This window comes from Oculina patagonica, unplaced genomic scaffold (assembly GCF_052425735.1).
Source record: "Oculina patagonica isolate OP01 unplaced genomic scaffold, crgOcupat unplaced37, whole genome shotgun sequence".
In the NCBI taxonomy this organism is placed as follows: Eukaryota; Metazoa; Cnidaria; class Anthozoa; order Scleractinia; family Oculinidae; genus Oculina; species Oculina patagonica.
Window position 1 is genome coordinate 22,941 of NW_027558221.1, and position 27,082 is coordinate 50,022.

Sequence of the window (27,082 nt, forward strand, 5' to 3'; positions counted from 1 at the left end):
TCCCTTATCCCCATTAATGTCTGTGCTTTGTATCCCTAACTTTGATGTTCGGTATCTCGGAATCTGTCTTCTATATATTTCGCATCCCGTTAATTTTCCACCAAATATCACGTAAAACGATAAAAGTGCTTTCCCGCCGATGGAGTGATAATATCTACACGTGTGATATCATTTTTGACCAAACGGCTCGCAGTACTCAACTTACATCTTTGATACAGTAAAACCTCGATTTAACGAACCTCTACATAACGAAGTCCTCGATATAACGAACGATATTTTCCGTCCCAGTAATAGCAAAATTTATGGAAAAGAACCTCGATAAAACGAAACCTCGATATAGCGAACACATTTTGGCAGTCCCTTGGCTCTTCGTTATATCGAGGTTTCACTGTATTGGACATCCGTGTTATGGTAACAGTTGTCAAATCAATGTATCCGCTGACCATATGAGCATATCTATCCACCACTAGCAGTGACGAATAGTTGTTAATCAGTGCTATTATTCTTCAACAGAAAACTTAGGGGCTCTTCGAGCTAATGGCCCATCACAACAGTTACTACAAAGAATAAAAAACTGACTACTACTGTGACAACGGATTTACCGAGAACGCTAAAATTGGAAATCGTTCTTCAATGGACCTTCAGCGGAAAACTCATTGTGCTTGACACTGGGAAAATAACCTCTGGCTGGGAGGGGTGGGGGAGGTGGAATAAGCTCAGCACACGATTGGCAGCGATTGAGGAGTTTGACAGATGTTCCCAGGTACCGGATTTGCAGCAACTGGAATCAGGACACTCGGAATTTGGTCGTCTGGCCTTTATTCTTCAATCTTTTTGAAAATTCAGTTTGCAGTTACAACAAAGCTACTTTAAAATGTACATCTGCGCGTTATATACTCAGCCTAGAAAGCTTCTATTTCAAACATAAATTGAACTTCAAAGAAAATACTTTCGTTTGGTGAGCGAGAACTAACCTTCATTTTTATCAGCACTATTTACTGCCAATAAAGACACTTATTTTGGGGCGAAACCTAAGGTTTGCTCATAAGAACATCATTACGATAATTATTTGTACAGGTTTCCAGGTAATTTCTAAACGCAAAACTGTGCGTTGTAAAGATGAGTCTTGTTATGACTGATCACTGGCTGATGAGAAAGTCTGCCTAGTTTAGGTCGAGAAGACTAATCAATCTAGCTTTTAATGTATAATATGTTTACCTTCCTGAGCATTTAATGGTTTGACAAATAATGCACACGGCTGTTCGCAAAACATCTTAACCGAGTAAGACATCCGCGTGTATTCGATGACTAACCATTTTTACTGATAGATTGTCTTTGTATTTTAGGAGCTCTTTTACCAGTGAGTGTATTGAAACTTCCAAAATTCGTCCATTCCTCCTCATTCGTTTAACTCTTGTCCAATGTTCGCGTACACGTCAATTTTAATTCGTTCTGTTCTTAACGGGGACTACACAAGGTAAAACGCCCAGAGATTGTGCCTGTTTTAACTAATCAGGTGTGAGTACTCAGGGTAGCGGAATTAATAAAATTGGAATTACTCTCCGAAGGATTGTACAACCTGTAAATTATTAATTCATATGGTAAGAAACTGCTTATAAATGATTTTGACCTCAACCTTCCTGAAGATATGATCCTTCATGTCAGGAGATAAGTTCCTAGAATTCGGTATGCTTATAAGAACTTGGTCAGTATTTCAATACGTAGCAAGACTTTACCAAAACAACAGACCATATCTAAGGCTACTATAAACAATGACTCAAAAAGTCGGTTATCTGCATATTCACTCTTGTAAATGTATACAACATCTATATACTAGAAACCACCCAACTTATTTACTATCGAGAAACTATCTACGACTTCTTTAAATTTTGACTTAATAAGATGCATTTCGTATATACAGCGTCTAGAAACTAGAATCTACACTTATTATTATCTATTTTCGGCAGCAGTTATAAGTCGAAATGTATCACGATACATCTCAAAAGCATAATTATTACACGATGATGTCCATTTCAAAATAAAAATGCTAAAAAGAGAAATGCTTCCGTGAAATTTGAAAAATTCACGTGCCCTGCAATAACAAAGACTATCCAACAAATCGATGATTGTAGAAATTAACTGAAAGCGTCTTTTCCAAAACTAAGTTTCTAACCACGAGCGGCGGACCCTTTTAAGGCCAGGTCATTTTGTTGGGAAATGACTGCAGAAAATTCTTGGAGAATTATAACGCCAATGAAGCACTACTGGATCATTTCTCAGCTGGCTGTTAATAAGTCATCGGCTTTAAAACTGTCATCCTAATTTCATTATGCTCATTTTCCAGGCACCCTAGTAATTATGTACACGATGCCTTTCTCAGACAATAGACATTTCGGAAACTAATGAAGTCTACTATTATCTACTATTTTACACTTGCAAGAAGTTCCTCAGGTCCTTGCTTACTTTTTGTGTGGCTCGAGTTTACCTTCGGGTTCTCCTTCGTCAGTTTTTCTTTCTAAAACACCAAAGAGACACAAAGAAATGGTAAGTACAGTTGAACCTCTCTACAAAACAGTCACCTTTAAAAAGGAATCAACTCTCGGTTGTTACAGAGTGTACGTTGAAAGGATGTTTCAATAAGAGTAAAGAGGTATGTACTAAAATCCCAAACGAAACCCTTGCACACCAGTTAGCCTAAATACCACTCCTGTTAGCCTGGACAACACTAAGGTTAGTCTGTTTACGGTCAGTTCTCAATAATGGTAATGGGTTTTGCTCGATTCGGTGGTTTCGGTTCGTTTCATTCGTTTTAGCTTTTAGTGCATGCCGAGTAAAGTGCATAATCAGCGCACTATGAAGACGAAAAAATCCTGACCGTTGTATCCGCGAGTCATGATCAATTACTGTAAAAGCTCAATTAGGCTCCCAGGCTTAATTTCTTTGTTAGACCTTACAAGGGCTTAAAAAAGAGAGGGCCTATTTTTATCCATGTATCAGTTACGATACATCAGTATAAAATGAATCAAGGGACCTTTTCATGTATAAGTGCCCTTTGGATGCGCACAAAATACTGTAGCAACAATATTAGGTAAATCAGGTGGAAGAATATCTTAACTAACGGTGTACAGTTATCTTGTCTCCCTGTTCATATGTTGTCATGGTCTAACATGTAGGTAAGGGATCTTCTTGGAGAGGGGCAAGGTCTTCAAAAATTGCAAAATTTCAGATGAAACTTTATTTGAGAGAGGGACTAAAAGAAGATTTCACAGTAACCTCAAATTGAGTCAAAATTATTTAGCTAAAGCACAAATTATTCCCTGATCGGCATACAGCAGCCAATTTAAAATCATTTTTCTATGCTGCAAATACAGCCGCCTCTCATCAATCTCGGAAGCTTTGCTTCGCGATCAAAATTGCCACAGACTCAACCGAATTTTGATAATCTGACCCCTTCGCAAGTAATAAGATGGACATCGTTTAAAATTTTGATTTACCTCGTACTTGGTGTACTGTAAATAAGAATACATAATAAAAACACTTACTTTCTTTTCCAAAATCAAATGTCACGTTATCTCCAATCAGCACAAACGGTGCCCAGTCGGCAATCTTGGGAAAGCCGTTATCTCTCATCCACTTCATGGACTCGTGAAGAGATTCACTGGCACTTTCTCCATGAGCAAGATGCTCGTAAAAATTATTCATGAGTTGCTCTGTTGCACTGTCCCCAAGGGCCCACAATGCCACAAGTACCGAGCGTGCACCGGATCCTAGGAACGCCCGTGCGATTCCAACAACTCCCTCGGCTCTAATCTGTCCACGACCACTATGACAGCAGCTAAGTACCACCAGTTTCGCTCGTAGTTGAACTTTTGAAATGTCAGACATCGTCAATAGGTAGTCGACGTCTTGAGGAGCCCTACCAGCAACCCGTACAGTTGGTGCAAGGGCAATCTCTCCTCTTTCAGCATTACCATGTGCAGCAATGTGTATCAAACTCACTGAACTTATCACATCAAGTACAGCCCGCTTTGTCGCGCACTCGCCTAACAGAGGCTGAGCGCCCAGCAGTCGTCCAACCATCTCCGCTTCCTTTCTGGCACAAGGCAATGGCGTGAAGTTTTCAAGACGTCCCTTGTAAAACACCAGACCAACTGTAGGATTACCCACTATCAGTGCACCCGTTTGACTGTGATAGTCTGCTGGACTGTTCTGGATGAGCTTGAGAGTTATCAAAGAAGGAACGATGCGGATCCTGAAAGACTCTGATAAATACTTGCCGCCTTCATCACTTAACGCTGCAAATGGAACTTGGTTCAAGAAGCGATCAGGAACGATAATGATTTCGGGCCCCTCAAGTAAATCAACCACAGGACCGATAACCATTCGGTAACACAAAGAAAGGCTGGATTCGGTACCTTGACTTTCTTCGTCGTCCTCTTCAACAAGTCGCAAAGATACAATGCTCTCTTCTTGTGAAGACTCCAACTTTGGCTCAATTTCATTTAAAGATCGGTCTTCGCAATTCTCTTCAGGTAGAACACCAAAGCTGCGGAAACGTTTAGCAAAAAAATCATCCAAACTAGGTACTGATTCGGCACCAACAATCTCTTCGTTTACTTCGATTCTTCGTAAAAAAATAACCCTGGTTGCTTTGAGAACCCAAACGAGTACATCGTGACCGTGATAAGTAATGTACAGACAAGTGCAGTTCCTTTCTTTTTCCATAATGTTTTCAATCCATAAATGCGGAAAAGCTGCGATTTGTTTGCTTTCAAGAGAGTACTTAGCTGCCATTAAGTCCGCTAGCGCTCTAGCCCGTCCCATTTCTTCAACGCAAAGGGCATCGTTAGGCCTCCCGAAAGCACAAAAGAAATCACTAAATTTCCGGTAGGAAAAATGGTGAACATCGGAAAATGATATCTTAAACTGATCGTTGCCTTCAAGGAAATCTCGCAACTCTTCCCGTTTTCTGACACTCTGATACAGATAGTTTAATTCCTGTATTTTTTCTTGGGATAGCTCCACATAAAATAGGCAGTTATAACATTCACACTCCTTCACACCGTCTCCAATATCTTTACATATTGAAAGGGACTTCTCAAGATTCCTTTTAGCTTGCGCATATTCACCGAGGGAAAGAAACACAGTTCCTAGGTTTCCGTAATCGGCTGCTTGTCCTTCTCTGTCACCAATTTCCATTCTGATCGCAAGTGCTTTCTGGATGTATTCTTGAGCTTTGGCATATTCACCAAGAGATATAAACACAGTTCCTAGGTTTCCGTAGTCTGCTGCTTGTCCTTTTCTGTCACCAATTTCCATTCTGATCGCAAGTGCTTTCTGGATGTATTCTTGAGCTTTGGCATATTCACCAAGAGAATTAAACACTCTTCCTAGGTTTCCGTAGTCTGCTGCTTGCCCTTTTCTGTCACCAATTTCCATTCTGATCGCAAGTGCTTTCTGGATGTATTCTTGAGCTTTGGCATATTCACCAAGAGATATAAACACACTTCCTAGGTTTCCGTAATCTGCTGCTTGCCCTTTTCTGTCACCAATTTCCATTCTGATCGCAAGTGCTTTCTGGATGTATTCGCGAGCTTTCGCATATTCACCAAGAGATTTAAACACAGTTCCTAGGTTTCCGTAATCTGCTGCTTGCCCTTTTCTGTCACCAATTTCCATTCTGATCGCAAGTCCTTTCTTGATGTATTCGCGAGCTTTCGCATATTCACCAAGAGATATAAACACAGTTCCTAGGTTTCCGTAGTCTGCTGCTTGTCCTTCTCTGTCACCAATTTCCATTCTAATCGCAAGTGCTTTCTCATGGTATTCTTGGGCTTTAGAATATTCACCAAGAGAATTAAACACACTTCCTAGGTTTCCGTAATCTGCTGCTTGCCCATTTCTGTCACCAATTTCCATTCTGATCGCAAGTGCTTTCTGGATGTATTCGCGAGCTTTCGCATATTCACCAAGAGAATTAAACACAGTTCCTAGGTTTCCGTAATCTGCTGCTTGCCCTTTTCTGTCACCAATTTCCATTCTGATCACAAGTGCTTTCTCGATGTATTCTTGAGCTTTAGCATATTCACCAAGAGATAGAAACACAGTTCCTAGGTTTCCGTAAGCTGTTGCTTGTCCTTTTCTGTCACCAATTTCCATTCTGATCGCAAGTGCTTTCTCCATATACTCTTTAGCCGTGTCGTATTCCCCAAGATAATAAGACATAGTTCCACGTTCTCCATTAGCTGTTGCTTCTCCTTTTCTATCACAAGTTTCTTTCATTATATTGATTGCTCTCTCATACAGTTCTTTTGCCTCTACATACTTACACTGTTGCTTAAATATATTTGCCAGTACAAGGGTAAAGTTAGCTTCTTTGGCTCGTTCACCCGAATCGCGAAAAACCACAAGAAGTTTCATGCCGTATTTTGTTGCGTTTGTATAATCACCGATAAGACAGTATGCATCGAACATTGTTTTATAGATTCTCGCGTTCAATAGTTTGACACACTGTTCTTCTACCTCTTTAATATCAGTTAGGAGAATTAAACATTCCTTGCACAGCTCGATGGCTTTTAGACCACGATCGGTGTTGAGAAGAAATCTTGCGACAATTAGGCCTATGCCTACGAAGAATGACTTGAAAACGTTATCTAAGTTGACCATGGCGTCCTGCTGGGTTAGCCCTGTGACAAATAAGAAAGGAAATTGAACAAACATTGAACGAAACAGAATGGAGGTGTAATGTAGAATTAAGTAAGAAATGGAATGTAACTTCCGAATATTTCGAAACCCTGTCCTTCCCCTATCGCCCCTACATAAGAAAGAAGGGACCTGCTTTTTTTCCTGCTTTTCTTCCCCGTTCATGAGTAAGCAATTATGATTATTATTAAAATGAATAACATGAATTTCGGACGTGCATGTCAGACAATCCGATTCGATGTTCGCTATACAAACACGTGTGGGCTTCAATTTAAAAGTTTTGCTAAGCCTGCGAATGCCCGATAGGGTATGGTTTTTGAGGTTCTCGGTCCTTAAATAGGGTATCATTTTTGCTCCTTTTGGCAATGAGTTCCCGGTGTGATCCTTAGATAGGGTACCTAAATTCTATAAGCTAAAATAAACGCCCAGCTAAACCAAAAAGGTATCTTAAAACTGAATTTTCTGTTCAGGTATTAGTAAAGCGATTTTATAGAGATTTGTGTCTTGCCGTGCGCGGTTAGCCGTTATTTGGGTCGTCATGGAACGCTTCTCCTCCCCTTGAATAGGGTGTCATTTTTCGGTTTTGGGCCTTAAAAAGGGTATCAATTTTCGCTTTCTTTATCCTTAAATAGGGTCAGGGTTTAAGAACCTTGGCGGCACACCCCTATCCGAAATTTATGGGAGTACCCCCCCCCCCCTTTCGGGGAATACAGCCGCCTCTCTTCGCTCCCGGCCGGTTTGTTTTGCTTTACCGTTCATAAATCAATCGTTCTTAATTTCAGACATGCTAGAGAACTGAGCGTGGTTGTTAGTAGATCGAACGCGTAACGGCGTAAGAGAATCGGCGTAACAAGTTGTTAGCGCTTAGCATTTATAATTCAGTTTCCGGTTATTGCTTTTCCGTTGATCATTGATGGCAGTCTCGCCTTTGCACGAGAAACGACGGGCCCTGGGGACAAGAAATTTTGAACGGAAGTAAAAACGCCATCAATCTCTCACAAATTATTTAGAAACATCACGACCGCATACATGAAGACAGGAAGTCCCAGAATCTAGGAATGGAAAACATTTGACTCCAGAGCCCTTCGTTTCTCGTGCCAAGGCCCCTTAGCTGTCCCTGTCTGTGGCTATATTCTACTTTCAACATTCAAGTTTTTTCCTAACAACAAACTTAGTCACGCGCGCGAGAGATGCAACCGTTCTAATGGGAATTATTTACATCGGCCATTCAAACGTATTCACCTTCAAAGACTACGGTTTGAAGTACGGGCCTGCTTACAAGCAGGTAGGGTAACCCTAGGTGCTTGGGTGACCCTAGCAAGGGTTAGAAGATAGCCCGGGTTTACAAGCAAAATTCGCAGGTAGTGTAACCCTACTAACCCGGGTCAACTTACACCGGTTACGCTTCAGTTAACCTTGTAAAATTTTGTCGTTAGAAGCTGTTATTCGAAAACAATTCCGTTCCAGTGCAAAAATACCACAAATTGTGAATGAACACGATGTTTCTTGGTCGCAATTCGCTGTTTTGGTCGGTATTTTTAAACATATTTAGCTTCTTGGAGCCAAAATAAAGTTGTCCCGGGTAGGCGAGTTATCCTTAGCAGATCGTTTACAAGGCGCTAGGGTTACCCTAGAACCTAGGGTAACCCTAGCACTCAGCTAGGGTTACCCTAGGTGCTTGGGTAACCCTAGCGCCTTGTAAACACGTCAATGAAAATAAGAAGAAATGTTGCTAGGGTTACCCTACCTGTTCGTAAACAGGCCCTACCGTGTTCTTGACCCGGCAGCAGTACTTGCCAGTTCTGATCAAAATGAAACCGAAAATATAACACAATAAAGCAGCAGAGGCTTGATCTGCAAAGGAAGGAAAGCAAATGCAAATTGAGGATCGATGAGTAGGTAACGAAGTTGAATATCCATGAAAAAAGAAAAATATCTGCTGAAGTGTGTCACGACCCTTCGTTAAGTAACATACAGACATGAGAGTCCTGTAGCTTTGAAAAAAAAATCCGCTAATGTTGTTGATAATCTATCAAGTTTTGTAAAGCCAACTAAAGAAGAACTGCTCTCCTTTGGTGTGTTGTTATTCTTTATTCATTCATCAGAGACCCTGAACGTCACTATTTGCGAACCAAACAGGTCTCTATCTTAGAGCAAATGATCTCTTTTATTTACGATTACCTCCCTTTTGTATTTTTTTAATAATTTCAAAATCAAACAATTTCTTACAAAAATTAACTGGAAAGGATAGAAGGCAGTACGAAACAAGAACTATTTTACTTACCACGGCAAATACAAAGTAAAGTTCGTTTTAGAAAGTTAAACCGGAAACACTAGGGGGGTTCCCCAATTTCCAAGAAACATCGCATTCACACATCAAGATGTTAAAATTATGATTTGAGATGGTGACACTAAGTATTCTTACCTGCAATTCTTCAGTTATATTACAAAATGTACTGTTCCAATCAGTGCTTAATGCTAAAATACCCAAGTAGCATTTCACAATAATTAATCAATCAATAATTACATACATACATACTTTATTGACTTTCCCCCTAGAGGCTTTTCAAAGACAAAACAAAATTGCACTCACCACTCTTGTTGTGTGTTCAGAATAAACCAAAATCAAAACGCGTCAACGATAAGAAGACTTTTTTTTATACCTGCTGCAAAACATTAACGAAGAGATAAAACATTTTAGCAGGCCTGCTGCCTGATAACTCAACATAGTTTCCGCTTCTAGAGCGTTCATTTGCGTGACTTTCTTTGTGTCGCGTTACTAACTTTCAGCGCTCACACGTTAGTCACGCGAGTAATGCAAATCTTTTCCGGTGCGAATTAAAATACATTTAACTTCGCCCATTCAAAGGTATTTGCCTCCGAAAGCCACGATTAGTAGTAAGACTTACAGTGTTCTATGAATTTTTGCGATCTAATACTGTTCAAAATGAAACCGAAACCCAATAAGCAGCAGGGGCTAATTATTATATTTGCAAATGAGGGAACGCAAATGCTGCAAATTCTGCAAATTAAGTACGTAGGCAGCAAAGTTGAAACGCCATGCAAAAGTACTAAAGAAAGCCAGCCGCCGAAGTGTGCTTTGACCCTTTGCCAAGTATATACTGTAACATTCAAACAGGAAAGTTCCATTGCTTTGAAAATAATTTCCACTGTAATCTTGTCAATAATTCATCAAACGAGTTCGCATTTTAGCTTTAGGGACGGAAGTGTTGCAAAAGACAAATAAGGCAACTAAAGAAGAACAGCTCTTGTTTGGTCTGTTGTAATACGCTTGTAAATCAAGGCGCGTGAATTTGTGTTCATATTATAACGCTCTTTGTACGATTTGATCGATTTTATTACCCGCTTTTATAATACATGCATATGGTTACCGAACCAAGCAGTTCTCGAACTTAAAGCAATGATCACTTATATTTGCGTTTAGTTTCCGTTTTATGTTTTGTTAATAACCTCGAAATGAAACTAAATATTGCAAGTATTAACTGGATAAGATAAAGCAGTATAAGACAAAGAGAATTCTACTTACCACAGCGAATCAGGCTATTCAGAGTGCAGTTCAATTTTCAACTTGTAGTTTGATTAGAAAGTGAAACCGGAAATTATTCGGGGGTTTCCCGACATTCTGAGAAAGCAGATTATCATATTACGTCATTCACGCAACACGCATTACTGCTAGAGTTAGGAGCTGGGGAGAGGGGTAGGTAGAGGCACAATGCGTGTGCTTTCTTCCTGGTCCCAAAATAGCCAAAAAGGGGTTAAACAAAGCATATTTAAAGCATAGTTGGATATTTTTTAAGTCAACAATATACAAACCTTATAATTCAGGTGGCGAAAACGCGCGATTCCAAGAAATAAACAATGTATCGATATAAATATTGCTTTATAATCAATGGCTAGATACTCCGTTTATGCAGCTATTTCACACGCCTTGTTTCTCTCCCTACGTTCACTGCAGCCTGATTATCCGAAAAGATACCATTTTTAGTAAAACACTCTGCGTTCTACACAGTGTGGCCCCCACCCCGATTAAAAAAATCCTTGCTAAGCCTCTGCAACCTACATGTGCAGGAGCCCATTACCAATGCACATGTGATAGTCAACGGAAGTGCAGGGTTTAAGCATGCCACGTTTGTATGTTTGTACATCAACAACAGAATGACGATTGCAAGCAGGGTACTAGCCAGTACAAAGAGCTCGAAAGGTCAAAGGTTTAATTCCCAAAATCCGCGCATACAATATAAACGGACATGAGCATTACAACAGTGCTATTTCATCCCTTGGAGGTCAAATAAAGCACATCCAGTGAGTACTTCGAACTTCCATTAATCATAACATGTTCAATCGGTGGAAAAAGGACCCTGAATGAATATCTCTATGGAAAACGAAATTATCGCCAGGTTGATTTTAAGAAAAACCGTTATAAGTTTCTTTCCTTTGAACTTATCCAAAATGAAATTCAACCCGAAAGAAGAGCATATCAACAGACTTCCTGTTTGTACCTTAACAGTCTTTTAGCTCTAAGAGTTTTTTTTTTTTTCAATGCGATGCCGGAAATAATATTTTGTGAACTGGTATTAAGAATGAAAAACTACTTCTGCTGCAGCTACATCCGGGACAGCACTACTTTGTGGCAGACAGCGCATGATCCACAGCCATCATACAAGCGAACACAGTCAGCACCATCTTCGCCTTCACCTCCACCAGGTCCTCGGGCAGCGCGTACAATTTGGCGCCAATTTTTCGCGCCATGGAGATGGCGTACTTGGCGTTCGACAGTTTGTCTTCGTCTGTTTCTCCACTGGTGACCATGTTGTATTGTATAAAGCCCGGCTTGATACCATCGATCAGGTCGATCACACATCGACTGCTTGCGATGCTGGTGTCCTTGAAGCAGCTTATTCTGGAGTCTTTCTCGTTTTCTGCCAGCTTCTCGTTGACCCACGCGATGATTTCCTCGTCTTTGATTGCCTTGTCGCTTTCGGCGCATTTCTGCAGGATGACCAATGTATACGCGCGCATGGTCTGGTACAGGATACCCAATATCATCTTCTTGATCACGTCCAAGATGTCTTTGCCTCCGATCCCGACCACCGAGAATTCGAGTTTCTTGGCGACCTCGATGGCATAATTACAGTTTTCAAGCTTTTTCATCACCTTGCTCCAGTGAGGTCCCATTAGGGGGTGGGGAGGGGGGGGGGGGGTGAGTATCCCGTATCCCCGTTAACGTCTGTGGTTTGTATCCTTAACGTTGATGGTCAGTATCCCGGAATCTGTTTTCTATATATCCCACATCCCGTTAATTTTCCCCAAAATATCCCGTAAAAACAATAAAGCAAACAGCTCGCAGTACATCTTACATCTTTGATATTGGGCATCCATATTATGGTCAATTGACAGTTGTCAAATCAATGTATCCGCTAACCATATGACCATATTGCAGGCTCAGGTGTATATGACAAATGACCATATCGCGGGCTCAGGTTCACTGCGCGCACTCCTGAGAGATACCATCAGCACTCGAAGATAAAGCTCGTATCCCCGCGCGACCATGTAATATCCTCTATTAAGATATACGTACTGAGATTTACTCACTGAAAAGCCGCAAAGTAAATGTTTGTTCGTAAACCGATGCAAACCAATCAAATAGCGCGTACCGCTTTTTTTAGGTGTGAGAAAAATAATACGTCCAATCAGAAACCGCGTATCATGTATTTTTGACCCGTGAGACGTATCAAAGTGAAGTTTTTATTCAAGGCTGATTGGCGGCGTTTTTTATCAGTCAATTCCAAAACCGCCCATTCCCCCCCTCCCCCCCCCCCCCCGCGGTCATACCCCGGCCATTTGACTCGAGGTTAGCTTCGTATAGCGGGAATTTGAAGCAAAACTTCGCCCGCCAGGCCGGGCATTTGGCCATCCAAGAAACAAGAGTCAGCGGTCTCAAATTAAAGGATTTCGTCATCCGTTCATTCACTAGGAGCAGGGGTGGCGCAGTGGTGAGAGCGCTCGTCTCCCACCAATGTGGCCCGGGTTCGATTCCGGCCCGGTACCATATGTGGGTTGAGTTTGTTGTTGGTTCTCGTCCTTGCTCCGAGGGTTTTTCTCCGGGTTCTCCGGTTTTCCTCCCTTCACAAAAACCAACACTTCCAAATTCCAATTCGATCTGGAATCAGTGAGATCAAGAAGAGCCACCAAGTGGAAGATCCTACTGTAAATTCCCATTTATTTTTTATTTTTTATTTTTTTATTTTATTTTACTAGGACTACGAATGTTCACGGTACTGGTGTTATTTTTACGATTCTACCTCTGCTTTTGTTATAGTATCCTTTTGCCTTTACTGAAAAAAGTGTGGATTTATTGTCAGAAGAGAGTTTTCTTAATGTGTTATCAATAAGGTATTTTAAGAAACCTTTCGCAGATAACGTATAAGCAGAGTTAGAAAGAGCGACTTCAAGCTACACGGAGCGAAAGTAAACGTCGATGTTTTCTTCGCTTTGTTGGGTGGGGAATTTGGCGCTCTGTGAAGCCCTAACTGGTGGGGCGTTTGCCGTCTAAACTGCCAACATGGCGGGCAATTTGACCAAAATTTTTCGAAAAAGTCAAATGCCCGGGGGGGGGGGGGGGGATGGGTGGTTTTGGAATTGATTGATACATCTCGCATACAACCCATTTCGTGGCGTAGCTAAAAAGCTATTTTTTACAATTTTTATTCCAACGTTACTTTGAAATTTTCTCGGTATTCCTAAGAAGAAACAAAAGTGAAAAGCCCACGGTTTTTCGCCAGAAGAATACGTCGAAAGTCAGGAAAGCATGAACACACAGGATAAAAGCAAAGCGTTACTCAGTGGTATTATTCTTCAATAGAAAACATAGGTACTCTTCGAGATAATGGCCCTTCACAACAGTTACTACAAAAAAATCTAACTGACTACTACTGTGACAACGGATTTACCGGAAGCGCTAAAATTGGAAATCGTTCTTCAGTGGACCTTCGACGGAAAACTCATACTGCGCTTGACACTGGGAAAATGAACTCTGGCTGGGAAGGGTGGGGGAGGTGGATAAGCTCAGCACACGACTGGCTGCGGGTAGGGAACTTATCACGTGTTCCCAGGTACCGGATCTGCAACAACTGGAATAAGGACACTCGGAACTTGGTCTTCACGCGTTTATTCTTCAATATTGCCGCAGTTTTGCGGTAACAACAAAGCTACTTTAAAATGTACATCTGCGCGTTATATATCCGATTGAAGAAACGTTGACTCGTGAAAAGCATAAACCATGATGCGACGATGCGACCCAAATATTTCCTGGGAAATCTGAGAAAAAATCATCCCCATCTGTGACAATAAACATTATGATATGACAGGTTGCATAAATCACGCTCTTAAGGCCCCAAAAGAAGAAAATATCTTAATTATCAATAAAATGGAACCAATGCTGCCTTCCCAGAATGTCATTGGGTCTTATCGTTTATGGTTTATGCTTTTCACAGGGTCAACCTTTCTTCAATTAGGTGTATACCCAGCCTAGAAAGCTTTTATTTCAAACATAAATTGAACTTCAAAGAAAATACTTTCGTTTGATAAGCGAGAGCTACCCTTAACTCTTATAAGCACTATTTACTGCGAATAAAGATACTTATTTATCCTGGCGAAACCCAAGGATTGCTTAAAAGAACATCATTATCATAATTATTTGTACAGGTTTCCAGGTAATTTTCTATCCGCAAAAAGTCTTCTAAGAAAACTTTGTATTCTATGTAGTTTCTTGCTTCCTTTTTAAACCTAACAATCGGTGCGTTGTAAAGATGAGTCTTGCTATGACTCTTCACTGGCTAATGAGAAAGTCTGCCTAGTTTAGTTCGTGAAGACTTACACAATCTAACTTTTAATGTATAATATTTTCATCTTTCTAAATATTCAATGGTTTGTAATAGTAATTGGACTGAGTGGAGTACAATTCAGAGAGTAGAAGTTACGAGCACGATTACTCTCTAAATTGTACGACACGAGGTCCAATTACTAATTAATCGTATCAATAACAAAATTCGATGTTGGGAAGTCTTTGATAATCTTTTTTTAGTGTGAAAAATTCAATAGAAAATTCATTGTTTGTGCAAACAGTGTGAAAACAGCAAGAAAGATACTATTTAAGCGCGTGATTGACACGCACCCAAGTGATCGCGCGCCAATTATGCGACAAATAGGAGCGCGTAGAACCAATTAAAATCTAGAATTTTGTTATAAATACGATTAGACAAATAATGCGCACGGGTGTTCGCAAAACATCTGAACTGAGTACGACATCCGCGTGTATTCGATGACTAACCATTTTTACTGATGGATTGTCCTTGTATTTTAGGACTTCGTTCACCAGTGAGTGTATTGAAACTTCCAAAATTCGTCCATTCCTCCTTGTTCGTTTAACTCTTGTCCAATGTTCGCGTACACATCAATTTGAATTCGTTTTGTTCTTAACGGAGACTACACAGGGTATTACACTCACAGATTTTGTGTGTTTCAACTAATCAGGTGTGGGTACTCAAGATAGCGGAATTAATAAAATTGAACTGATTACTTTCGGAAGGATTGTACAACCTGTATATTATTTATTCATTATACTAAGAAACTGTTTATAAATGATTTTGATCTCAACCTTTGTGAAGATATGATCCTTTATGTCAGGAGATAAAGCCTAACCAATTGATATGCTTATAAAAACGTTAACATGGTCAGTATTCCAATACGTAGCAAGACTCTGCCAAAACAACACTGAGACCAAATCTAAGGATACTATAAACTATGACGCAAAAAGTCTGTTATCCGCGTATTCACTTTTATACATGTACACAACATCTATATACTAGAAACAACAAAACGTATTACTGATCAAGACACTTCCTAAGAATACTTCAAACTTTGACTCAAAAAGACGACTTTCGTATATACAGCTTCTAGAAACTCCCGTGGGGGGGGGGGGGGTACTCCCATAAATTTCGGATAGGGGTGTGCCACGAAGGTTCATAAACCCTGCATAAACCCTGACCCTATTTAAGGATAAACTTAGCGAAAATTGATACCCTTTTTAAGGCCCAAAACCGAAAAATGACACCCTATTCAAGGGGAGGAGAAGCTTTCCGTGACGACCCAAATAACGGCTAACCGCGCACGGCAAAACACAAATCCTTATAAAATCGCTTTACTAATACTTGAACGGATAGTACAGTTTTAAGATCCCTTTTTTCGTTAAGCAAGGCGTTTATTTTAGCTAATAGAATTTAGGTACCCTATCTAAGGATCACACCAGGATTACAATGCCGAAAGGAGCAAAAATGATACCCTATTAAAGGACCGAGAACCTCAAAAACCATACCCTATCCCGCGGCACATACCTATATAGCCTATATATGGCAGTACCCCCTCCCCTCCCCTCCCCCTCCCCCCCCCCCCCGGGTAGAAACTAGAATCTACAGTGCTTATTATCTATTGAGTTACCAAGAAGACTGAAAAGAAAAATCATTTCCGGCACATTATCAGTTATGAGTCAAAATGTATCACGTGATACATCTCAAACGCACAATTATTACACGATGGTGTCCATTTCAAAATGAAAATGCTAAAAACAGAGAAACGCTTGCGTAAAATTTGTATAATTCACGTGCCCGGGAGTAACAAAAGACTATCCAACAAATCGATGATTCTAGCAATTAATTGAAAGCGTCTTTTCCAAACCTAAGTTTCTAACCCATTTTGCTGGAAAATGTCTGCAAAAATTTTGGGGGGAATCATTTCGCCAATGAAGTACAACTGGATCATTTCTCAATTCTTGGCTTCAAAACTGTCGTCCTAATTTCATTATTTATACTCATTTCCCAGGTACTCTAGTCATATGTACACGATGCCTTTCTCAGACAATAGACATTTCGGAAACTAATGAAGTCTACTATTATCTACTATTTTACACTTGGAAGGCGTCCCTGGGGTCCTTGCTTACTTTTTGCGTAGCTCGAGTTCTCATTCGGGTTCTCCTTCGTCAGTTTTTCTTTCTAAAACACCAAAAAGACACAAAGAAATGGTAAGTACAGTTGAACCTCTCTACAAAACAGTCACCTTTAAAAAGGAATCAACTGTCGGTTGTTAGAGAGTGACGTTGAAAGGATGTTTCAATAAGAGTAAAGTGGTATGGCTAAAACCCCAAACGAAACCCTTGCACACCAGTTAGCCTAAATACCACTCCTGTTAGCCTGGATAACACTAAGGTTTAGTCTGTTTACGGTCAATTCTCAATAATGGTAATGGGTTTTGCTCGTTTCGGTGGTTTCGGATCGTTTCATTCGCTTTAGCTTTTAGTACATGCCGAGTAAAGTGCATAATCAGCGCACTATAAAGACGAAAAAAATCCTGACCGTTGTAGAAAGGTGATCTTTATAGAGAGATATCCGCGAGTCACGATCAATTACCGTAAAAGCTCAATTAGGCCCCTAGGCTTAATTTCTTTCTTAGACCTTACAAGGGCTTTCAAAAGAGAGGGCCTATTTTTAACCATGTATCAGTTACGATACATCAGTATAAAATAAATCAAGTGGACCTTTTCATGTATTTAGTGCCCTTTGACTGCGCACAAAATACTGTAGCAACAATATTAGGTAAATCAGGTGGATGAATAACTTTAAGGGTGTACAGTCATCCTGTCTCCCTGTTCATATGTTGTCATGATCTAACATGTAGGTAAGGGATCTTCTTGGAGAGGGGCAAGGTCTTCAAAAATTGCAAAATTTCCGATGAAACTTTATTTGAGAGAGGGACTAAAAGAAGATTTCACAGTAACCTTACATTGAGTCAAAATTATTTAGCTAAAGCACAAATTATTCCCTGATCGGGATACAGCAGCCAAGTTAAAATCATTTTTCTATGCTGCAAATACAGCCGCCTCTCATCAATCTCGGAAGCTTTGCTTCGTGATCAAAATTGCCACAGACTCAACCGACCTTTGATAATCTGACCTCTTCCCGAGTAATAAGATGGACGTTGTTTAAAATTTTGATTTACCTCGTACTTGGTATACTGTAGATAAGAATACATCATCAAAACACTTACTTTCTTTTCCAAAATCAAATGTCACGTTATCTCCAATCAGCACAAACGGTGCCCAGTCGGCAATCTTGGGAAAGCCGTTCTCTCTCATCCACTTCATAGCCTCATGAAGAGATTCACTGGCACTTTCCCCATGAGCAAGATGCTCGTAGAAATTATTCATGAGCTGCTCTGTTGCACTGTCCCCAAGGGCCCACAATGCCACAAGTACCGACCGTGCACCGGATCCTAGGAACGCCCGTGCGATTCCAACAACTCCCTCGGCTCTAATCTGTCCACGACCACTGTGACAGCAGCTAAGTACCACCAGTTTCGCTCGTAGTTGAATTCGCGAAATGTCAGACATCGTCAATAGGTAGTCGACGTCTTGAGGAGTCTTAGAAGCAGCCCGTACAGCTGGTGCAAGGGCAATCTCTCCTCTTTCTGCATTGCCATGTGCAGCAATGTGTATCAAACTCACTGAACTTATCACATCAAGTACAGCCCGCTTTGTCGCGCACTCGCCCAACAGAGGCTGAGCGCCCAGCAGTCGTCCAACCATCTCCGCTTCCTTTCTGGCACAAGGCAATGGCGTGAAGTTTTCAAGACGTCCCTTGTAAAACACCAGACCAACTTTAGGATCACCCACTATCAGTGCACCAATTTGACTGTGATAGTTTGCTGGACTGTTCTGGATGAGCTTGAGAGTTAACAAAGAAGGAACGATGCGGATCCTGAAAGACTCTGATAAATATTTGCCGCCTTCATCACTTAACGCTGCAAATGGAACTTGGTTCAAGAAGCGATCAGGAACGATAATAATTTCGGGCCCCTCAAGTAAATCAACCACAGGACCGATAACCATTCGGTAACACAAAGAAAGACTAGATTCGGTAACATGACTTTCTTCGTCGTCCTCTTCAACAAGTCGCGAAGATACAATGCTCTCTTCTTGTGAAGACTCCAACTTTGGCTCAATTTCATTTAAAGATCGGTCTTCACAATTCTCTTCAGGTAGAACACCAAAGCTGCGGAAACGTTTAGCAAAAAAATCATCCAAACTAGGTACTAATCCGGCACCAACAATCTCTGCGTTTACTTCAAATCTTCGTAAAGAAACAACTCTGTTTGCTTTGAGAACCCAAACGAGTACATCGTGACCGTGATAAGTAATGTACAGACAAGTGCAGTACCTTTCTTTTTCCATAATGTTTTCAATCCATAAATGCGGGAAAGCTACGATTTTTTTGCTTTCAAGAGAGTACTTAGCTGCCATTAAGTCCGCTAGCGCTCTAGCCCGTCCCATTTCTTCAACGCAAAGGGCATCGTTAGGCCTCCCGAAAGCACAAAAGAAATCACTGAGTTTCCGGTAGGAAAAATGGTGAACATCGGAAAATGATATCTTAAACTGATCGTTGCCTTCAAGGAAATCTCGCAACTCTTCCCGTTTTCTGACACTCTGATACAGATAGTTAAACGCTTCCAGGATTTTTTCTTGGGATAGCTCCACATAAAAAAGGGAGTTAAAACATTTACACTCCTTCTCAACGTCTCCAATATCTTTACATATTGAAAGTGACTTTTCAAGATTCCTTTTAGCTTGCGCATATTCACCGAGGGAAAGAAACACATTTCCAAGGTTTCCGTAATCTGCTGCTTGTCCTTCTTTGTCACCAATTTCATTTCTGATCGCAAGAGCTTTCTCAATGTATTCTTGAGCTTTGGCATATTCACCAACTGATATAAACACAGTTCCTAGGTTTCCGTAATCTGCTGCTTGTCCTTCTCTGTCACCAATTTCCATTCTGATTGCAAGTGCCTTCTCAATGTATTCTTGAGCTATCGCATATTCACCAAGAGATTCAAACACACTTCCTAGGTTTCCGTAATCTGCTGCTTGCCCTTTTCTGTCACCAATTTCCATTCTGATCGCAAGTGCTTTCTTCATGTATTCTTGAGCTTTTGTATATTCACCAAGAGAATGAAACACAGTTCCTAGGTTTCCGTAATCTGCTGCTTGCCCTCTTCTGTCCCCAATTTCCATTCTGATCGCATGTGCTTTCTCGATGTATTCTTGAGCTTTCGCATATTCACCAAGAGATATAAACACACTTCCTAGGTTTCCGTAATCTGCTGCCTGCCCTTTTTTGTCACCAATTTCCATTCTGATCGCAAGTGCTTTCTCATAGTATTCTTGGGCTTTAGAATATTCACTAAGAGAATTAAACACACTTCCTAGGTTTCCGTAATCGGCTGCTTGTCCTTCTCTGTCACCAATTTCCATTCTGATCACAAGTGCTTTTTCGATGTATTCTTGAGCTTTTGCATATTTACCAAGAGAATGAAACACAGTTCCTCGGTTTCCGTAATCTGCTGCCTGCCCTTTTCTGTCACCAATTTCCATTCTGATCGCAAGTGCTTTCTCATAGTATTCTTGGGCTTTAGAATATTTACTAAGAGAATTAAACACACTTGCTAGGTTTCCGTAATCTGCTGCTTGCCCTTTTCTGTCACCAATTTCCATTCTCATCGCAAGTGCTTTCTCATGGTATTCTTGGGCTTTAGAATATTCACTAAGAGATATAAACACACTTCCTAGGTTTCCGTAATCGGCTGCTTGTCCTTCTCTGTCACCAATTTCCATTCTGATCGCAAGTGCTATCTCGATGTATTCTTGAGCTTTTGTATATTCACCAAGAGAATGAAACACAGTTCCTAGGTTTCCGTAATCTGCTGCTTGCCCTTTTCTGTCACCAATTTCCATTCTGATCGCAAGTGCTTTCTCATAGTATTCTTGGGCTTTAGAATATTCACTAAGAGAATTAAACACACTTCCTAGGTTTCCGTAATCTGCTGCCTGCCCTTTTTTGTCACCAATTTCCATTCTGATCGCAAGTGCTTTCTCGATGTATTCTTGAGCTTTTGTATATTCACCAAGAGAATGAGACACAGTTCCTAGGTTTCCGTAATCTGCTGCTTGCCCTTTGCTGTCACCAATTTCCATTCTGATCGCAAGTGCTTTCTCATGGTATTCTTGGGCTTTAGAATATTCACTAAGAGAATTAAACACACTTCCTAGGTTTCCGTAATCTGCTGCCTGCCCTTTTTTGTCACCAATTTCCATTCTGATCGCAAGTGCTTTCTCGATGTATTCTTGAGCTTTCAAATATTCACCAAGAGATATAAACACACTTCCTAGGTTTCCGTAATCTGCTGCTTGCCCTTCTTTGTCACCAATTTCCATTCTGATCGCAAGTGCTTTCTCGATGTATTCTTGAGCTTTCAAATATTCACCAAGAGATATAAACACACTTCCTAGGTTTCCGTAATCTGCTGCTTGCCCTCTTCTGTCACCAATTTCCATTCTGATCGCAAGTGCTTTCTCGATGTATTCTTGAGCTTTCAAATATTCACCAAGAGATATAAACACACTTCCTAGGTTTCCGTAATCTGCTGCTTGCCCTTTTTTGTCACCAATTTCCATTCTGATCGCAAGTGCTTTCTCGATGTATTCTTGAGCTTTCAAATATTCACCAAGAGATATAAACACACTTCCTAGGTTGCCGTAATCTGCTGCTTGCCCTCTTCTGTCACCAATTTCCATTCTGATCGCAAGTGCTTTCTCATGGTATTCTTGGGCTTTAGAATATTCACTAAGAGAATTAAACACACTTCCTAGGTTTCCGTAATCTGCTGCCTGCCCTTTTTTGTCACCAATTTCCATTCTGATCGCAAGTGCTTTCTCGATGTATTCTTGAGCTTTTGTATATTCACCAAGAGAATGAGACACAGTTCCTAGGTTTCCGTAATCTGCTGCTTGCCCTTTTCTGTCACCAATTTCCATTCTGATCGCAAGTGCTTTCTCATGGTATTCTTGGGCTTTAGAATATTCACTAAGAGAATTAAACACACTTCCTAGATTTCCGTAATCAGCTGCCTGCCCTTTTCTGTCGCCAATTTCCATTCTGATCGCAAGTGCTTTCTCGTGGAATTCTTGGGCTTTAGAATATTCACTAAGAGAATTAAACACACTTCCTAGGTTTCCGTAATCTGCTGCTTGCCCTTCTCTGTCACCAATTTCCATTCTGATCGCAAGTGCTTTCTGGATGATTTCTTGAGCTTTTGTATATTCACCAAGAGAATGAAACACAGTTCCTAGGTTTCCGTAGTTTGCTGCTTGCCCTTTTCTGTCACCAATTTCCATTCTGATCGCAAGTGCTTTCTTATGGTATTCTTGGGCTTTGGTATATTCACCAAGAGAATTAAACACACTTCCTAGGTTTCCGTAATCGGCTGCTTGTCCTTCTCTGTCACCAATTTCCATTCTGATCGCAAGTGCTTTCTTGATGTATTCTTGAGCTTTTGTATATTCACCAAGAGAATGAAACACAGTTCCTAGGTTTCCGTAATCGGCTGCTTGTCCTTCTTTGTCACCAATTTCCATTCTGATCGCAAGTGCTTTCTCGATGTATTCTTGAGCTTTTGCATATTCACCAAGAGAATGAAACACAGTTCCTAGGTTTCCGTAATCTACTGCTTGCCCTCTTCTGTCACCAATTTCAATTCTGATCGCAAGTGCTTTCTCCATATACTCTTTAGCCGTGTCGAATTCCCCAAGATAATAAGACATAATTCCACGTTGTCCGTAAGCTTTTGCTTCACCTTTTCTGTCACAAGTTTCTTTCATTATATTGATTGATCTCTCATACAGTTTTTTTGCCTCTACATACTTACACTGTTGCTTATATATATTTGCTAGAGCAAGGGTAAAGTGACCTTGTTTGGCTCGTTCACCCGAATCGCGAAAAACCACAAGAAGTTTCCTGCCGTATTTTGTTGCGTTTGTGTAATCACCGATAAGACAGTATGCAACGAACATTGATTCATAGACTCTCGCGTTAAATAGTTTGACATACTGTTCTTCTATTTCTTTAACATCAGTCAACAGAATCAAACATTCCTTACACAACTCAATGGCTTTTAGACAGCGACCTGTGTTGAGAAGAAACCTTGCGATAACTAGGCCTATGACAATGAAGAATGACTTGAAAACGTTTTCTAAGTTGACCATGACGTCCTGCTGAGTTAGCCCTGTGACAAATAAGAAAGAATAATTGAACAAACATTGAAAGAAACAAAATAGAGGTGTAATGTAGAAGTAATGCTTTTATATCATAGAAAGAAATCGACGTTAAGAAATGGAAAGTCGCTCCAAATATTTCGAAACCCTGCCTTTTCCCTATCGTCCCTACAGAAGGTAGTAGGAACCTGCTTTTACTCCTACTTTCCTTCCCCGTCCATAAGTAAGCAATTACAATTATTATTATTATTATTATTATTATTATTATTATTATTATTATTATTATTATTATTATAATTATTATTATCATTATCATTATCATTATCATTATCATTATCATTATCACTATCACTAATACTATCATTATCATTATCATTATCATTATCATTATTTATTATCATTATTATTATTATTATTATTATTATTATTATTATTATTATTATTATTATTATTATTATTATTATTATGACGAACACGAATTTCGGAAGTGAAACAAAAGATGTCTGCTCTACAAACACGTGTGCGCTGCGTTTTTAAATTTGACTTTATTGTTCAAAATCAACTGACCCAATCTTATCCTTAAAATGATTGACTGAAATCTCAAACATTTTTGCAGAGAACATAAAAATCAAGGTGAAAAAATCAAAGTTGAAAACAATCAAATTAAAGATTTGTTAGAAGATACTCAGTATTTCAACATGATTGCTAGCATTGTCGTTCCCAGACTCCGCGTCCTCCTAAACCAGCCGTCGAGAAACGCGTTTCCCGACCGCTTGGTCTAGGGGGACGCGGGCCTGGGTTGCTAGCAAAACGCGTAACGGTGTAACTAAAAAGCAGTATTGAAAATTTTTAAGCAAATTATGTAACCCAAATCTTTATTGACAGTTTACCACTATCAAGTCATTAAGTTTACCACTGTCAAGTCTACAATTCATTACCCGCCTATGATAAAAGTGTCCCGTCCTTAAATGATTTTAAAAGCTTGATAATTAGGCATTTTTATTTGTAAATGTTATTTTTTGAGTCTTGTTTTCTTTAGATTTAATTTTAATGCTTTTTAAAGTTTTTACAAACATTTGTTCAATTTTTTATTTTTAGTTTTAACGTTTTTATCTTATACAAATTTTATTGTCTCAGGGCCTCAGTGGATACCAGCCTCGTTGCTGAATGGGCCACCCTGGTTAAATAAAGTTTCCTTCCTTCCTTCCTTCCTTCCTTCCTATTCAGGCTAATGAAATCGCTGTTTAGGCTGACTGAAACTAATTTAGTTTCCGGTTATTGCTTTTCCGTTGTTGGCTAGGAGACTGGAAAAGGGAGAAAAAAACAAATGGTACAGAATTTTCCGATTATTCAAAGTCATTTGCAAAGTACTTTATTATGCATGCAAGTCATAAGTCCCGTGGAAATGCTAATTATCCAGTCATGGCTCTCCCATTAGTGTAGGGGTGCAATATTAGCCGTTCCCTTCAACGTGCACGACAGTTCTAGGTCTTTCGACGGTAAAACACCACGACTACAGTTCAAATGTCGCGCCCCGCCCTCCCTCCCATAGGTATTTGTCTCCAAAAGCTACAGTTTGAAGACTTACCGTGCTCGTGTTTCACGTTTTTTCCGACCAGCAGTAGTGGTCAATACTGACTAGAATGAAATCGAAAACGAAATAAACCAGGTGGGGCTTTACAAAAGAAGGAACGCAAATGCAAGTTGAGTAGATGTAACGAAGCTGAGTATCCATGAAAAATACGTAAAGAAAAGAAGCCGCTGAAGTGAAATCCAACCCTTTGCTGAGTATACAGTATGGGGCCCAGTTCTCAGCCACTTTGTGTTCAACGGGTCTTTTTACGCCACAGTTGAATTAAAAGAAAACTGAGTTATTTCCTTCAAACGATAGAATGATTCTTGTGCTCTAAGTATCTTGAGTTTGATTCCTCAACACGCTATAGAAAGCTCACACGTCGAGTTCATGCGAAGGTAGGTGAATTTATTTTTTTCGAAATCTTGTTTGTTTACGGTTCCTTAAAATTCATGGATGAAGCCTTAAGTTAACTTTTTGTTGAAGCGTTGTATATTTTGGTCTTCATTTACTTCGAAATTTTTCCGTACGACTTTTGCGTATTTGCCAGTTCTCGGCCACCCTGCGCGCTATCACAGTTTAGTGCTATTGTTTTTATTAAAATTTCATCTGCCTGAGCCAGAATAGTGAAAGAAATGTTTTAAAATAAAGTTCAATTACATATTTAAGTTTTGAGCTGACTTTTTTCTTTTCTATTATTTCTACAACACCTAACTCTTTCAAGACCTTTTCACTGCAAAGAACTGCAAAATAAACCATCTAAATGCATTAGTCACACAACGTAGTTCGGCGGTTTTTCCAGACCCTGCACATAGGCAACCAACTAGGCGTGTTAAAAACCTTCTTTTCAAAGTAAAACAAAGTCTTTTAAAATAATTTGGGATCGACATGACATAAATAAGTTTACAGAGAGATTCTATGACTGTGGACATTAATTGAGCCTTTTTTCGACGTTTTTGCTTGTTTACAAGCTAAAAACGTAGAATAGGGGTTATGTGGTCAAAATTTGGAACCACATATTTGTAAACTCTCAAGGGACTTTTTTAATTTCTCTGAGGGATTGTTTTAATTTCTCAAGGGATTACTTTCCGCTGTGGGTGATCACTTGCGATCTCGTGAAAAAAACGTGACTTGTCACATTTACAAACGTTATATAACAATTTTAAAAGTGACATGTCAGCTTTCTTATCTCAACGCACGTGTGTCTGAAAGGCGATCTATAAAAAGCGTCGCACAAACAATGGATTGCGTAACTAAAACACAAATAAATAATCACTAGCACTTACATCGTTTAAAAATTACAAACGTCAAAAATAAACCATACCAAAAAACTCGCTCTTTTCAAAGATATTATTGAAGTTAAAACAAATGCAAGAGATGGGGGCTTCTTTTAGCTTAGGAGCGGTTAAAAATTAGGCCACATTCTATTTCGTCATCAGCCTAGGTCGTTAGGGACGTGACCTTGCGTTGACAGGGAATGACAGCAATGTTGCATGAATCGGCTTTACAACATGTTTATTTGTGTAATATGTTAAGGAATATGTGTATAAATACCCGGCGCGGACGAGCCATTTTTGACAAAATTATATGGCTGCATTTCCTCCGCGAAGATAGGAAATTGTTAAACTAAACTACAAAGAAACTGTAATGATAAGTTCGAAGAACAATGCACAGGATAAACCTTCGACTCATACTCCATGCAAAAACGTCGATATCTCGAAGAGACTTTGATTATACAGAAAATCACGCACAAGCTTTTCGGTGGCCGAGAACTGGGTCCGGATGTCCGAGAACTGGGCCCACAAACGGAACACTTATTTTTATTATTGCTCGGGCAAATTATGCGTTGACAAGCCGAAAGCTTTACACCAAAAAGCTGAATAATGTAGCTTACTCTGGGCAAAATTTCAAGTTCCTGCGGTTCTTCTGAGTTAAGAAATACAAGTTTACGTCAAAAGTGGCCGAGAACTGGGCCCCATACTGTACACTGTAACATATAGACAGGCCGGGGGAGTCATATAGCTTTGAAAATAATTTCCACAAAAGTCGCTTTAATAAGTTTAGATTATTATTAAAAAAAAATATTACACGAGTTCGCATTTCAGCTTCATAGGGACCGAAGTGTTGCGAAGATAAATAATATGTTGTATCTTTTATTCTTGAATAAAGACACGACAGACCGTGAATGTACTATTTGTGTTCATTATACACTGTATAACGTAGGTTGCATTGCAATCGGATTTACGGGGTTATACCTAACCAGACAGCTTACGATACAAATTATCGGTTTTGCTCAAGATCGGTTACTGCTTTTTCAGTGTTGTGTAAATGTCATGGGCAACTATAAACTCTAAACTATTAGGATTGAGGCGACATTAAATTGGAGGTGCACATACCACGGTGAAAATCGTAGTTCGAAAGTAAAACAATTAAGAGTGGAGGCCAGTTCCAAACATTAAGCAGATTATCATATCACTTCATGTTCGTAGCTAGCATAAGTAATAAATTATATTTAAGGTGGCGGATAAATAATTATGTATCCTGTCATCGTTTCATGTTATAAGCCTTTGCCACAAGTAAACCACTCGATACGAACAACTGTATTTTATTCCCAACAAATTGCTTTCCGAAGC

General features: G+C 39.9%; 1 protein-coding gene across 1 annotated transcript; it reads right to left on the reverse strand.

Moving 5' to 3' along the window:
- Positions 1-808: 808 nt before the first annotated feature.
- Positions 809-22,887, reverse strand: LOC144640594 (uncharacterized; the record flags this gene model as incomplete). Its single annotated transcript, XM_078499693.1, has 5 exons — positions 809-2,515; positions 3,543-6,188; positions 13,026-13,046; positions 19,411-22,551; positions 22,651-22,887. Coding segments are annotated over 5 exons (6,101 nt in total), but the record flags the coding sequence as incomplete, so codon positions are not given.
- Between the last annotated feature and the right edge of the window lie 4,195 nt (positions 22,888-27,082).